The sequence below is a fragment of the Mustelus asterias genome, chromosome 7, assembly GCF_964213995.1.
Source record: "Mustelus asterias chromosome 7, sMusAst1.hap1.1, whole genome shotgun sequence".
In the NCBI taxonomy this organism is placed as follows: domain Eukaryota; kingdom Metazoa; phylum Chordata; class Chondrichthyes; order Carcharhiniformes; family Triakidae; genus Mustelus; species Mustelus asterias.
The window spans coordinates 75045439-75060013 of record NC_135807.1 but is presented as its reverse complement, the minus strand read 5'-3'; the positions used below and the strand labels follow the sequence as shown (position 1 = coordinate 75060013).

Here is a 14575-nt window from a genome sequence, read left to right as displayed (position 1 = left end):
AGAATCAATCTGCCTGGTTTGAATTTAAACAAATCTTGGCAGTTAACTGTTAGTCATCAGAAACTGGTGCTTTCTTCACAGTAATGCCTTTACACCAGTCTATTTGCCAACCAATCAGCATTTTTGTCTCATGAAGTATAAGTTATGAGCATACAAACAAGGGATCAAATTTGGAAGGAGGCAGCAAATTCAAGGCAGCTATTCAGCCATTCAAGCCTACTCTGCCATTTAATTAGATCATGGATGATCTGATTGTATCCTAAAATATGCATCCCGCATACCCCAGATAACCTGTCAATCCTTGTTTACCAAGAACCCATTCATCTCTGCCTCAAAAATATTCACCTCCCTTTCAGGAAAAGTGTTTCAAAGACGCATGACCGTCAGAAAAATATTCACCTGATCCCCGTTTTCAATGGGCAACCCCTTATTTTTAGACAGTGACCTCTATTTCTAGATCATCTCACAAGAGGAAACATTCTCTCCCCATCCACCCCATCAAGGCCCCTCAGGATCTTGTATGTTTCAATCAAGTCACCTCTTACTCTCCTAAACTCCAGCAGATACAGCCTGTCCAATCTTTCTTCATAAGACAACCAACCCATTCCAGGTATTATTCTGGGAAACCTTCTCTGAACTGCTTACAATGCACTTGCATATATTCTTGATATGGTCACACTAGTGTGCTGGACAACTGAAGCATAATCTCCCTACTTTTGTATTCAATTGCCCTCAGAATAAACAACAACATTAGCTTTCCTAATTACTTGCAGTACTTGCAAGTACCCCCTTCTGAGAACCGCCTTTTGTGATTAATGCACTCAGATCCCTCTGCATCTCAGAGCTCTGCAATCTCTCCTCATTTAGATAATATGCTTCTCTTTTATTCTTCCTGCCGATATTATATACCATTTGCCAGGTCTTTTGCCATTCACTTAACCTATATATTTTTGTAGTCTCCTTTTAACCTCTTCACAACTTACTTTTCTACTTATCTTTATGTCATCAGCAACTTTGACAACTATCCCATCCACCCCTTCATCCAAGTCACTTATATAAATTGTTAACAACTGAGGTCCCAGCACTGATCCCCATGACACACCACTCGTTAGATTTTGCCAAGCTGAAAAAGACCCATTATGCCTATTTTCTACTTCCTGTTAGCCAACGCAAGGGGACATGAATATAGCTGAGGAGGACACTGGGTTGCAGGGGAGTAGAATAGACAGTATTACAGTTGATAAGGAGGATGTGCAGGATATTCTGGAGGGTCTGAAAATAGATAAATCCCCTGGTCCGGATGGGATTTATCCAAGGATTCTCTGGGAGGCAAGAGAAGTGATTGCAGAGCCTCTGGCTCTGATCTTCAGGTCGTCGTTGGCCTCTGGTATAGTACCAGAAGATTGGAGGTTAGCGAATGTTGTCCCATTGTTTAAGAAGGGGAACAGAGACTTCCCCGGGAATTATAGACCGGTGAGTCTCACTTCTGTTGTCGGCAAGATGTTGGAAAAAATTATAAGGGATAGGATTTATAGTTATTTGGAGAGTAATGAATTGATAGGTGATAGTCAGCATGGTTTTGTGGCAGGTAGGTCATGCCTTACTAACCTTATTGAGTTTTTTGAGAAAGTGACCAAGGAGGTGGATGGGGGCAAGGCAGTGGACGTGGTATATATGGATTTTAGTAAGGCGTTTGATAAGGTTCACCATGGTAGGCTTCTGCAGAAAATGCAGATGTATGGGATTGGGGGTGATCTAGGAAATTGGATCAGGAATTGGCTAGCGGATAGGAAACAGAGGGTGGTGGTTGATAGTAAATATTCATCATGGAGTGCGGTTACAAGTGGTGTACCTCAGGGATCTGTTTTGGGGCCACTGCTGTTTGTAATATTTATTAATGATCTGGATGAGGGTATAGTTGGGTGGATTAGCAAATTTGCTGATGACACCAAAGTCGGTGGTGTGGTAGACAGTGAGGAAGGGTGTCGTAGTTTGCAGGAAGACTTAGACAGGTTGCAAAGTTGGGCCGAGAGGTGGCGGATGGAGTTTAATGCGGAGAAGTGTGAGGTAATTCACTTTGGTAGGAATAACAGATGTGTTGAGTATAGGGCTAACGGGAGGACTTTGAATAGTGTGGAGGAGCAGAGGGATCTAGGTGTATGTGTGCATAGATCCCTGAAAGTTGGGAATCAAGTAGATAAGGTTGTTAAGAAGGCATATGGTGTCTTGGCGTTTATTGGTAGGGGGATTGAATTTAGGAGTCGTAGCGTTATGTTGCAACTGTACACAACTCTGGTGCGGCCGCACTTGGAGTACTGTGTGCAGTTCTGGTCCCCACATTACAGGAAGGATGTGGAGGCTTTGGAGAGGGTGCAGAGGAGGTTTACCAGGATGTTGCCTGGTATGGAGGGGAGATCCTATGAGGAGAGGCTGAGGGATTTGGGATTGTTTTCGCTGGAAAGGCGGCGGCTAAGAGGGGATCTTATTGAAACATATAAGATGATTAGAGGTTTAGATAGGGTGGATAGTGATAGCCTTTTTCCTCTGATGGAGAAATCCAGCACGAGGGGGCATGGCTTTAAATTGAGGGGGGGTAGTTATAGAACCGATGTCAGGGGTAGGTTCTTTACCCAGAGGGTGGTGAGGGATTGGAATGCCCTGCCAGCATCAGTTGTAAATGCGCCTAGTTTGGGGGCGTTTAAGAGATCCGTAGATAGGTTCATGGACGAAAAGAAATTGGTTTAGGTTGGAGGGTCACAGTTTTTTTTTTTAACTGGTCGGTGCAACATCGTGGGCCGAAGGGCCTGTTCTGCGCTGTAATGTTCTATGTTCTATGTTCTAACCTTCTATCCATGCCAATATGTCATCCTTATATCATTGTTGTTCCCTTCAAATTTGGTTTTCTCACAAATGTCCTGATGATTGCAAGACACAAAGCTTTGACAACGCACCTTTTTTCAGCAATACACAATTGAATTGCTCATTACGAATGCAAGACTTTACAAAGCGGCTAAGTTTTAAAATCTCTCTTCTAACTTAAGGTAAATGTAACTGACAGCAGCTGGAAGTGCGGTGCAAAGTAAAAAAATAGTTGGTTGTGTTAGTTATTGGGGAATTACCATTACATTAGTTTGGCATTTTATTCGCTTGTTAAGTAATGTTTAGTCTGTGCTGATTTTAGTTTTTTGTTTCAATAGAAGTCTTAAAATGTGAAATCTTGCCGTGATTCTTTCCAGTCACTTGGAAATTCATCTATTTTTAAAAGTTGTCTCTACAGGGATCGCAACACTCTTTATTGTACTTATAGAGTAGGTGGCAACTGAAACTGACAATATTTACTTTTGAAAATATTCAAGGCACACATCTAAAAAATAGAATTTTATTACATTTTGCACATGACCGCATTACAACAAATGTGATGACCAACATCAATTAAAGAATAATGAAGGTATGAAAAACAAAACAAAGATACATAAATATTATATTCAACTATCAACACTGCTCAGTGCTAGATCCAGCAACCAAAATGCAAATTATGTTTGGACTTTTTCCAGTGTAATTTTGTAAAATAATGATCCATGTGAAATCTTATTATATAGTACACTTCAGTGTTCAACAAAAAAACATGGATACAAGATAATCTGTGTTTTTTTTGCATTTTGTTTATTCAAGGCCACATGCTGGTTAGCAAAGATAAACATTCATATACAGCATCCTGAATTGAAGTACCTAAATAACAGAAAGTGCATCAAGAGCCTGAAATATACATTTTTTCTTACTGAAGGCACAAATACTCTCTGATTAATTTTACCAACCAATTTGGTCATAAGCTGTGCAATGGCCTTCCTTCCAATTAAATGCTCATGTGGTAGACAAAGGTCCTCACTCAAGTTGTGTATGATCAGCCATAAACCTTCTTAACGTTTCTGATGTTCCGGGTCGTAGCCAGACCTCAGTAGCCACCGTTTCAACAGAGCTTGGTCTTTCCTTATCTCTTGAAATGAACTGGCTCAGAATGTCACTATCTTCCATTTTGATGTCATTTCCTGGCAGAGAAAACTAAAATTCAACTCAACTGCATAATAATCAAACCTTTCTCACAGATTTGGGAATTTAATTTCATACAAGAATTATAATTAATTGTTGCCATTGAGTGAAATGGCCAGAGGCAAAATAAAAAAATAGCAGCACGACGTCAGCATAAAGGACTTCCCCTCCCTCCCAGATCTATGTAATGTTTAAATCCATCTTTTAAAAAATGCTAATTATAATTCAGGAATCCACAGGTCAAATGCCAGGTCTATGCTGCTCAAACTATTTCTGTAGACCAGTGCAAATTGTACAAAGAACAAAGAACAATACAGCACAGGAACAGGCCCTTCGGCCCTCCAAGCCCGCGCCGCTCCCCGGTCCAGGATTGAATCCTGAATCCAGGATCCCCGCCCAATTTTCCAGCCTATCTACATACCAATATCCTATCCACCGAGCTGTCCCTCACAGCTACGATGCTTTGTTCATTACAACCTATTAACTTACCCCCACCCCCCCATTCCAGACCATGTGATCTCCAGGGAGAGGCGAAAACCCAGAGTGAAAAACCCCAGGGCCAATATGGGGAAAAAAAAATCTGGGAAATTCCTCTCCGACCCCCTGAGGCGATCGAAACGAGTCCAGGAGATCACAATGGCCCCGATCGGAAAATGCTTCCCAACCCTAGTCATTTCCACTTCCACGAACACCATATGAATCCCCTGCCCCCGAGACAGGTTCCCAACTATCCGCAGTCTCACTCTGTACACCTGAACAAAATTGCCATTTTGCCACTAAGTCCCTGCTTTGACATTAATTACATTCAGGATAGGCTTCATAGAGAATGCCTTAAACAGCAGTAACATGGGTTTTCTTTCAACTTGTTTTATTCTTGCTTTTGAGTAATAGCTGTTTATCATTTTGCCATTCACATCCCCTCTACCATTTGTAGCATCTTAAGAACAAATGAAATAGGAGCTGGATGAGGCCATTCAGCCCTTCGAACCTGCTCCACCATTCAATGATATCATGGCTGATCTTCTACTTCAACACAATTTTCCTGCATTATACCTGCATCTCTTGATGTTTTAAGATGCAGGAGCCTATTGAACTCAGTCTTGAATATACTGAATGACTGAGCCTCCCCAGCCCTCTGGCAGAGAATTCAAATATTTCATCACCCTGAGTGAAAAAGAATCTTCTTCATCTCGGAACTAAATGGCCTGCCCCATAATTTCAGACCCTATCCCCTGATTAGAGGCCCCCTGCCAGGGGAAACATCCTTCGAGCCTCTGAAGAATGATGTACTTTTGAATGAGATATCTCATTCATCTAAACTCCAGAGAATAGAGGTCCAGACTATTTAATCTTTCCTCATAGGACAATCCCTCCATCCCAGGAATTAACTTAGTGAACCTTCATTACATATCCTCTATTGCAAGTATATCTTTCTTAGGTAAGGCGATTAAAACTGCATACAATAGTCCAGCTGTGGTTTCACTAAGGCTCTACATAATTGCAGTACGAATCTTTATTCCTATACTAAAAGCCCCTCGTAATACATATCAACATTCCTTCTTATTTGCTTGTTGTACCTGCATGCCCACTTTCAGTGACTCATGAACAAGGATACCCAAGTCCCAGCCCCTCTCATCATTAAGGAATACTCTGTATTTCCGTTTTTCTACCAAAGTGGATAACCTAACATTTCTCCACATTGTATTCCATCTGCCAAATTTTTGCTCACTCATTTAGCCTCTCCAAATACCTTTGAAGTGTCTTTGCATCCTCCTCACAACTCTCACTTCCACCTAATTTTGTGGCATCTACAAACTTGGAATGATTACTTTTAATCCCCAGATCTAAAACATTGATATAGTTTGTGAATAGCTGGGGCCCAAATACTTTCCTTGCACTGCCCATTCATCATATGCTGCAACTTGAAAATTATCCAATTATTCCTGATCTCTGTTTTTTTGTCTGTTAACCAGTTCTCAATCCACGTCAATATAGTACCATGTCCCATGTGTTCTAATTTTGTTCACTAACCTCTTGTGTGGGACCTTATCAGAAGCTTTCTGAAAATCTAAATATATCACATCCACCATGTCCTCCTTACCTATTCTGCCAGTTATATGCCCAATAACCTCCAACAGAGTTTGCTTTTGTAATAGCAGTACAGGCTCAATTAGATGTATTTTGTTGGTTGGGGGGGTGGGGGGGGGGGGAGAGAGAGAGAGAGAGAGAGAGAAGAAGGACCTGCATTCTACATCAGGCTCTTCCTTTATTGCCATTAGGGCTCATCCCAAATGGCTTTGCATGGGAATCCTTTAAAGTTATCTTAATGCACTTGGAATGAATGTCAGTGCAATCTCTCTCACTGGCACAAGAAAAATGTTTTTAAAAAAACAACAGAAGGCAAGGATATTTCCTGCTACGCAGGAGATGTTTACATTTTCTTTTAGCATTACATAATTCAGCATAGATTGGTGTGAGAGAATGGATTTTGGTGTGAGAAAGAATTTCCTTTCCCTTCAAATACAATTATACACCCACATACTTTATCCATCTTGAGCTGATACGCTTACTCCTCAATTTACTCATATCTTTGAATTCCCATTCCATTCACCCATTTTGGAAACATGTACAAATATACTTGAAAATGTAACTTTTAATTTACAATACGTTTCATTTTTAGTACTTGCACTGTTTTGTAGGTATAACGTGACAATTTAACATGATGCAACCTGCATGTGCTTTAGGGAGCTGTAGTAAATTTTTATATTGTGTTTTTGATTGCAGTATCTTAAGAGGCCATCACTTCACAATTTAATTCTGGAGAATAGTCAGTATTCATGAATGTGCAAAATACTTAGTTGCTCGTCCTAAATTTAAAAAAACAAATGAAAGCCAAAATCAAATTTATCAAAATTCCTCCAAAAACAAAACAAAGTCAAAGAACAAGTTGGTGCCCAAGTACAGGATAATCATAGATCCAACACTGACAGTTACTCAAGATGACATGATCAAATTCTGCTTTCACTGATGGCCCACATAACCTCATGGATGCCCAGTTTGGAGCTGCCAGATCTTTTCTGAATTTATCCCATTGAATCCAGTGGTAATGACACAGAATGTGATGGAGGGTATCCTCAGTGTAAAGACAGGACTTTGACTCCACAAGGACTGTACAATGGTCACTCCTACAAATACTTCATAGATAGATGTACTTGCAACATGATGATGATGATGAGGTGAAGTAGGTTTTTCTCTCATATTGGTTTTCTCCCCATCAGCTACAAGCCCAGTCTGGGAGCTATGCCCTTCAGGACTCAGTCTGCTAGGTTAATGGTGCTACCGAGCCACTTTTGGTGATTGGCTTTGAAGTCCCCAACTCAAACTCCATTTTGTGTCCTTGCTACAATTAATTCATCAGCTGAGCATAAGCGGTAATTCAGCAGATGGTTCCTTGTTCATGTTTTACAAGGTGCCATGAGACTTGGTGGTGTCCAGAGTAAATGTTGAGGACTTCAGGATCTTTCCTTCCTACTGACTGTAATGCTACTTCTGGTAAGTCTGTTCTGCCATTAGGGCAGTACGTAGCCAGAGATGAAGATGGACATTGGCTGAAAGTTATGATTCTGTGAGTATGATTATGTCAGAGTTGTTGCTTAATTAATCTGCAGGGCAGCTCCCAACTGTAATGGCCTAACCATAGAATCAAACAGCGCAGAAGAAGTCCTTCGGCCCATCGAGTCCACACCAACACATTAGAAACACCTGAACTCCCACCTAATCCCATCTGGTCCATAGGCCTGAATGTTATGATGTACCAAGTGCTCATCCAGATACTTTTTAAAGGATGTGAGGCAACCCGCCTCACAAGGCCACACTTGGAATATTGGGTACAGTTCTGATCACCCTATTATAGAAAGGATATTATTAAACTAGAAAGAGTGCAGAAAAGATTTACTAGGATGCTACCGGGACTTGATGGTTTGAGTTATGAGAGGTTGGACAGACTGGGACTTTTTTCTCTGGAACGTAGGAGGCTTGGGGTGATCTTATAGAGGTCTATAAAATAATGAGGGGCATAGATCACCTAGATAGTCAATATCTTTTCCGAAAGGTAGGGGAGTCTAAAACTAGAGGGCATAGGTTTAAGGTGTGAGGGAAGAGATATAAAAGGGTCCAGAGGGGCAATTTTTTCACAGAGGGTGGTGAGTGTCTGGAACAAGCTGCCAGAGGTAGTAGTAGAGGCGGGTACAATTTTGTCTTTTAGAAAGCATTTAGACAGTTACATGGGTATGATGGGTATAAAAGTGTATGGGCCAAAGACGGGCAATTGGGACTAGTTTAAGGGTTTAAAAAAAGGGCGGCATGACAAGTTGGGCCGAAGGGCCTGTTTCCATGCTGTAAACCTCTGATTCTATAACTTACCACTCTCCCGGGCCACGCATTCCAGGCCGTCACCACGTTTTGGGTAAAAAAAAATCTTCACATCCCCCTAAACCTCCTGCCCCTCACCTTGAACCTATGTCCCCTTGTGACTGACCCTTCAACTAAGGGGAACAGTTGCCCCTTATCCATTCTGTCCATGTCCCTCATAATTTTGTACACCTCAATCAAGTCACCCCTCAGAACTTTGACAAAGGGTCATCTGGATTCGAAATGTCAGATCTTTTCTCTCCTTACAGATGCTGCCAGACCTGCTGAGATTTTCCAGAATTTTCTCTTTTGGTTTCAGATTCCAGCATCCGCAGTAACTTGCTTTTAGCCCTCAGTGTTCTCTGCTCCAACGAAAACAACCCAAGCCTACTTAACTTAAATGTTCCATCCCAGGCACCAGCCTGGTGAATTTCCTCTGCACCCCCTCCAGTGCAATCACATTCTTCTTATAATGTGGCGACCGAAATTGCACACAGTACTATAGCTGTGGCCTTACCAAAGTTCTATACAACTCCAACATGACTCCTCTGCCTGGATTGATAAAGCTAGTGTTCCATATGCCTTTTTCACCACCCTACTAACACTACCATGTTAAGGATGTGGCTTTTAAACAAAGAAAATATTTGGCTTGCACAAGGAGATTTAGACTAACAATAGATTTAATCCAAGTGTTCTAGTCTGTACAGTGTACAGACTGAAAGCAAAACAGCAGCCTGTGCACACCCTAATGACATCACCATCAAATTATCTCTTAAAACAATCTGCAACCACTTAAACATATAACACTAACTTTGGCGCATGTTTTCACAGTAATTTCATCGCAGTGTTAATGTAAGCCTACTTGTGACACTAAAATAAACTTTTTTTAAAAGTTCCCAGATGCTAGGAAGGAGGTCTTTGCAGGGTTAACTGGACTAGGTGTAATGTATTATGCTGGCGGAATATTCAGTTTTATTCTTACTGACTTCTGTGGCTTGCGAGACCATTTCCAGGGGAAACTAAGAATTGGACACATTGCTGTGGTCTGGACTCACGTTTGGCCAGAATGGGTATCAAAGGCAGATTTCCTTCCTTAAAAGGATGTTAGTTGAACCAGATTTGTTCATATAACAATCCAGTAACATCATAGTCACCATTACTGCTCTTAGTCTTTTTATTTCTGATTTTTTTTTAATGTGTGAAGTACATATCCCCATTTTAAATAAAATGGAGTCAGTGGATATACCTGAATGCTGAAGATCATCCAAATGCTTCATCCGTTGTTCATTCCTGGCTCTTACTTGCTCCACATTAAAACTGGATACAGAATGTAGAGATACACTGTCTGGTTGTGGTACTGGTTGTCTGCTAGGATAAATGTCCTTCTTTGATTAAACAAAAACAGTGATTAGAATTTGTCATCGATCAGTATGTGAGCATACTGCAAAACACTAAATTACTTATCACAACAAATATGATAAACTCTCAAAACTTACAAAGCTATTAACTGCTTTTGAAGCTTTCGATTTTGAAATAATATACACTATATTGTGCAATTAAAGTGCAGTTAATAAAAAATAAAGTTGATTTCTGAACAGTGTTATTTCTAGCAATAAGTAGATTAATTTTATATGTCACTATTCAAAGTCTTTTGCAACCGAATGAAAATTATACTTTGTAGCCTCAAACTGAAATTGACTAAATCTGCAAAAGAATGACCACAATTCTACATTTTGACCCAGAGATACTGCACAAAGTGCCATATCTCTTGTTCTTTTGGACTTAAATAACAAAGTTAAATTATTTACAATGAGGTATAATTTATTGATTCATGATCTATAGCAAGAGATCAGTTGGTGGGGCACACAGTTGCCCAAGCAACTGAGTCCTGAAGTCATTAACTTCCTAGCAACCTGCTCAGAGCAGTTGCCTAATCCTTCTCACATATATGTCTTGAGAAAAAAAAGATTTATTTATAAGTTGCATTGCACTGAAATGATGGTACTTGGATTTGTGTATATAGTGTAAAACTTGGAAGTTGCAAGAGAAAAATCATTATAAGAAATATATGAATAATCACTAAAATTTTCTATTTTCAACAATTAAGAGTCTTCAGTTACTTATTACGGAGCAAACATTTGGAAGTTGTTTTGCTACAAATTAGGTTGAATCGAAAATTATCTTTAATAGTAACAAAATAAAAAACTCCAATAACATGTAATATGAGTGGGTAACATACCGAATCAAAGTCTAGTCTATTATTACTGCGACGTCGTCTCTCTCGTGGAGATAGTTCAGATGTTGTCCCAACATCCACTGGAAAAGGGAAAGTTTCTCCATGGCTTCCTGTTTAACCGAGGTTAAATCAACTTTAACAGGAGCTCTGAAAGTGTATTTTGCAAGTATTTCAGAGATTGTGAATATAGCACTTACCTATAAAGGCACTCTCTGATTCAAGCAATGAGTTCTTGATCAAGTCTTCATGTGGATCCTTTGTCAGTTGAAGTAATTTCCACATAATTAATATAGGAAATTGACACATAACAGGTAGCATTACATGTGCAAGTACAATAGAATACAGTGTTCATATGGGCATATTCATAGAATCCCTACAGTGCAGAAGGAAGCCATTTGGTCTGCACCAACTCTCCGACAGAGCATCTTAACCAGGGCCTATCCCCGAAACCCCACATATTTATCTCGCTAATCCCCCTAACCTACACATTTTTGGGCTGTGGGAGGAAACCAGTGCATTCGGAGGAAACCCATGCAGACATGGGGAGAACATGCAAACTCCACACAGTCAGAGGCTGGAATTAGACCCGGGTCCCTGGTGCTGAGGGGCAGCAGTGTATACCATTATGCTACAGTGCCGTCTTCATTAAATCATACAATCACAATGCACTTTTGAGCATTTCATCTTATAAAAGGAACTCAACAGTACAAGATTTTATTTCAATTTTGGAATTAAATTGTAACCATATATAATAGAAACATGTTTACAATTATATTAAAAGGGCAAAGAAGAAATCTGTGAATCACTTGCGAGAAATCTGAATTTAAGTGTAGTAAATTCAATTTAGCTGTGTAAAATGTAATGATACATGGTTGGATAGTATTACATTGTTAAACCCCTGCTTTTGCTGGATGTGTTTACAGATTAAGATCAAAGATTATATCATTTAAAATTGAAATGCAAAATTTAGAAACATTTCAAATTAGCCCACAATATGGAAATTCCACAACCCCCATCTCTCCACAAACATATATCTTTGTAAATTTAAAATCATTTTTCCTTGGGGGGGGGGGGGGGGGCTAACAAAATAGATTTTTACTTTAAGAAATTAACAGAGAATTTGAATTGAATAACTTTGAATCAAGAGGAGTAGGTGGTATATAATTTATACTTTGAAAATATTGGTGCTATCAATCTATTTTCAGAGTTTGGAATTCTTATAGGACTATAGGCATAAAATTGCTTAGAGTTAGGTTTTGCTTACCAGTTCAATATCATGTGGATTCATTCTAGCAACTAGAAAAAACATCAAAAGAACAAAGATTTTGATAAAAAATACAATCCTTTTGGGTATTAACCTTCACAAACTATTGCTGAATTTCCCTAGCTGGCCTTAACAAGCAACAGAATGTCCAGTATAGGGTGGAAACCAAGTCACCATTGCCACGACCCCAGCTGGAAACTTCAATTGCTCTGTTGCCCACTTGTCAGCATTGTCTTTCTCATTCTTATTCTTAGAAAAAAGTTCAATCACCACATAGAATACAATTTGTATTAACGATAAGAATGGGCTTGGAGATCAACACAACATATCCTCAAGAAACTCAAGATTTACAAACTTGAATGACAGTTTCTAGATAGATCAGTTTCCTGATTCCATACCCTTACTATATAGGGTCTGGTTCCGATTCTTAGTTCTCTATCCCAGAATTGTTAACAAGAGATAAAGAACAACAATTTAATTGAATATCTTGAAACTATTTCAGATTTGGTACTACATAAAGGTGACCTTGGCAGAGCACTTTGCACATTGAATTTAGACTGTTAAAATATGTACAGTCAGCAGCTAGCATGCTTAACCAGTTCAACGATAAGTTGGAAGTACTACAGATGTTGGAAATCTGAAATAAAAAGAGAAAATGCAGAAACACTCGGCAAATCCGGCAGCATCTTTGGAGAGAAATGCAAAGATGACACTTCAGGTTGAAGATCTGTCAAAGGTCTTTGACCTAAAATGTAACACACCATTTCTCTCTCCACAGACACTGTTTGACTTGCTGAGGATTACCAGAGTATTCCGGTTTTTATTCTTAATTACTTCCAGTTTAAAAGAAGATTTTACCAAGATTATAAAGGTTCTTGTGGTTGAGACTCAAGACCTAACTGGTCAGGCAGTTTGGAACAACACAGTGCAGAAACATTTGTCACAGGTTGTTAGTGTGAATAATACAGCAATTCATAGAATAGAATCATATTCAAATCAAGAGGTTGTATTTTAAATAGCTGCTTCTGAGTTTAGGTGGTTGTCTTAAATCTTAGTTACTGTGGCAGGCAGTCCAGCTACAATATACATGCAATCACCACTTGATGTCCATGGCCTTTCATTCTCTCTCCAGAAGTAGAATAATCTGATACAATTACAGTTCAACTGTAAATTAATTACAAACCAGCTGAAACATTTGCCTATTTAGTTGTATGACTAAATTAATTGAGACAAAAAGGAATCACAATTAGGTAACAAATCAATTTGTGTCAAACATTTACTATGAGTCTGTAAATACATCAGATTGTGCAATTCCAAAATTGCAGCTCACATCAGTTTTCAATTTGATGGATAATTTAAAAGTACTTTAATTCTGAAAGCGGAAGGGCATGTCAGTAGGGTGGTGAAAAAGGCATACGAAACACTTGCTTTTATCAATCGAGGCATAGATTACAAAAGGAAGGAGGTCATGTTGGAGTTGTATAGAACTTTGGTGAGGCCACAGCTAGACTGTGTGCAGTTCTGGTCGCCACATTATCAGAAGGATGTGATTGCACTGGAGGGGATGCAGAGGAGATTCACCAGGATGGAACAGTTAAGTTATGGAGAGAGGTTGCGTAGGTTTGGGTTGTTTTCATTGGAGCAGAGAAGACTGAGGGGTGCCTGATCGAAGTGTACAAGATTATGAGAGACATGGACAGAGTGGATAAGGAGCAGCTGTTCCCCTTAATTGAAGGGTCAGTCACAAGGGGACATAGGTTCAAGGTGAGGGGCAGGAGGTTTGGTGGGTGTGTGTGGGTGTGGGGGGGGGGGGGGGGGGGGGGGGGGGTGATTTGAGGAAAGACTTTTTTAACCCAAAACGTGGTGACGCTCTGGAATACGCTGCCTGGGAGGGTGGTAGAGGCGGGTTGCCTCACATCCTTTAAAAAGTATCTGGATGAATACTTGGCACATCATAACATTCAGGGTTAAGGGCCAAGTGCTGGCAGATGGGATTAGGTGGGAGTTCAGGTGTTTCTAATGTGTCAGTGTGGACTTGATGAGCCAAAGGGCCTCTTCTGCGCTGTATGATTCTATGAATTATGATTTACTACTTTGGCAAGCAGTCTAGCTAGAATACATGTGCAAACAGCAGTTAATATTCACAATCATTCATACTCATTTTGTTGGCAAAACAGATTTAATGAAATTCTGAGTATTTTCAATAGCTCGCTGTACTCTGGAAGTTCTATCTTACACATGTGATGTCCTTTTTTTGGGTTTAAAAGTTAATGCTGGAAACTGTAGACTAGTGAATTTAACCTCTCTAATGGGGAAGTTAATTGCAAGCATCACTAGAGGCACTACAAATGATCATCCAAAATGTGTAAGACTGATTGGGAAAAGCCGATTTTTAAGGGAGACTAAATTACCTTAAATCTGTGCCCTCCTGTTCTCAATCCATCCACCAGTGGGAACATTTTCCCCATCAAGTCTGTCCAGACCTCTCATGATGTTAAGAGGTAATAAATAGATATGGGTCAGGCTGGTGGAATGGGTGAACAACAGGCAAATTAAATTTTACGTAGAGAAGAGTAAGGTCATTAATGTGGAGAGACAATACAAAACATATCTTATAA

The 14575-nt window shown here is 39.8% G+C and overlaps 1 protein-coding gene across 3 annotated transcripts in view; it reads right to left on the bottom strand.

Moving 5' to 3' along the window:
• Positions 1–3359: 3359 nt before the first annotated feature.
• Positions 3360–14575, bottom strand: part of cspp1a (centrosome and spindle pole associated protein 1a) — a 204266-nt gene continuing 193050 nt past the window's right edge. For 2 of the 3 annotated variants that reach the window (XM_078217092.1, XM_078217094.1), the window contains 5 exons: positions 11958–11989; positions 10891–10948; positions 10697–10803; positions 9704–9842; positions 3360–4046 (listed from right to left, as the gene is read on the bottom strand). In XM_078217092.1, the coding sequence (XP_078073218.1) occupies positions 3883–4046; positions 9704–9842; positions 10697–10803; positions 10891–10948; positions 11958–11989 (500 nt within the window). In that variant the 3' untranslated portion in view covers positions 3360–3882. The remainder of the gene's footprint in view (positions 4047–9703; positions 9843–10696; positions 10804–10890; positions 10949–11957; positions 11990–14575) is intronic. The other variant, XM_078217093.1, reaches the window with a different exon arrangement.